At 59.2% G+C, this 1,692-nt stretch overlaps 1 protein-coding gene across 1 annotated transcript in view; it reads right to left on the bottom strand.

Annotated features, from left to right (window-relative positions):
* The window catches only part of LHX3 (LIM homeobox 3), a 4,951-nt gene extending 3,344 nt beyond the window's left edge, over window positions 1–1,607 (bottom strand). Inside the window, exons 1-2 of the mRNA XM_026062077.1 lie at window positions 1,601–1,607; window positions 19–190 (exon numbers count right to left, since the gene is read on the bottom strand). Coding sequence (XP_025917862.1) covers window positions 19–190; window positions 1,601–1,607 — 179 coding nt within the window. The remainder of the gene's footprint in view (window positions 1–18; window positions 191–1,600) is intronic.
* Between the last annotated feature and the right edge of the window lie 85 nt (window positions 1,608–1,692).

The following is a 1,692-nucleotide window of genomic DNA, read 5'->3' as shown; positions in this document are numbered from 1 at the left end:
GCCCCCGGCCCCACGCACTTGAAGAAATCCTCCTTGCAGTACACGCCGTCCCCGCGGCTGAAGCACTTCTCGGCCAGCTGCGTCTGGCAGTCGGAGCATTTCAGGCACTTGCTGTGCCAGTGCCGGTCCAGGACCTTGAGGATGAACCTGTCCACGATGTGCTGGTTGCAGCCGGCGCACAGCGGGATCTCTGCGGGAAGGCAGCTCCGCGTCAGCCCGCCGCCCCGACGGCTCCGTTCCCGGCCCCGCTGCACCCCCCGCGCTGCCCGGCCCCGGTCCGGCCTCCCGCGATTGCTGCCGCCCGACGGCGGGCAGAGCGGGGAGTAGAGAAACGGCACGAAAAAAATTCGGATTCGTTCAAATTCGTTGCCGCCGCACCCTGCGAGCCGCCCGGCAGCGCCGCTCCCCGCGCCCAGGCGCAAGGGTCCCCGCGGCCGCGCACTCCGGGGAGAGACGCCCGGGGACACCGGGGAGAACGGGAAGGGACACGAATACAAGGAAAATAACCTCTGGGCCGAGCCGCCTGCAAAGTCGCATCACAGTTATCCCGGGCTCTTTTTGTTTTTCCCACACTTCCAAAATCCACACGCAAATAACGGCGGGGAAGGGCTGACGGGGTGGGGAAAAAAATTGCCAGAAATAATTAGAATTGTACTGAGAATAAAAACCCAGTAGGCTTGCCCCGTCGCCCTGCAGATACCAAAAGATATAATATAGATACAGATACAGATATAAATAGATTTAAAAATAGACAGATATGTAAATATAAAAATATACGAATACGTAGATATAAAAATATACAGATATATTGACATAGATATAAAAATACCGATATATAGGAATTGATATAGACAGGAAAAGATACAGATAGAGATAAATAAATATAGATATATCGGTATAGATATATAGATATAGATAGATGCAGCTATATGGATATCCATATATATAGATATCTATATAAAGACATACATAGAGATGTATAGCTGTAGACAGGGGTAGAGGTAAAGATGATATCGTTTTAGGTATAACCGCTTCCTGAACAGTTAACCACCTTCAAACAGATAACAACAGCAACAGCAGCGGTAGCCGCGGGAGCAGCGGTGACCCTCGGCCCTGCGCGGATGCAGCACCGCGGGAGCGCTGGCCCCGGCTCGGCTCGGCCCGGCCCGGCCCGGCCCGGCTGCCCCGGGCAGAGCCAGGCTAGCGCGGGGCTCCTAACTGCCGCCCCGGGACCGGCACCGGCACCGGCACCCGGCCCGACACGGTCCCGGCACGGTAACACGGCAAAGCACCAGGACACGGTAACACGGCAAAGCCTCAGGATGCGGTAACACGGCACGGTCCCGGCACGGTAACACGGCAAAGCACCGGGAGCGGTAATTCGACAAAAACCTGGGACACGGTGAAACTCTGGGACACGGTAACACGGTACAGTCCCGGCACGGTACCACGGCAAAGCACCGGGCACGGTACCGCGGCGCGGCTCCGGCACGGTACCACGGCACTGGGCACGGTACCACGGCAAAGCACCGGGCACGGTACCGCGGCACGGCCCCGGGACACGGTAGCGCGACACGGCCCCGCGCTCCGCGGCTCTTACGCTGCATGGCGCCTCGGCGGGCCGCGGCTGCGGCTCTCCCTCAGGCGGGGCCCTGGGGCTGGCGCATCTTCCGCGGGGCGCGGGCACAGCCC

Source organism: Apteryx rowi, unplaced genomic scaffold (genome assembly GCF_003343035.1).
Source record: "Apteryx rowi isolate R43461 unplaced genomic scaffold, aptRow1 scaffold_19, whole genome shotgun sequence".
Lineage (NCBI taxonomy): Eukaryota > Metazoa > Chordata > Aves > Apterygiformes > Apterygidae > Apteryx > Apteryx rowi.
The sequence above is the reverse complement of the archived record's forward strand: the minus strand, read 5'-3'. Positions and strand labels throughout refer to the sequence as shown.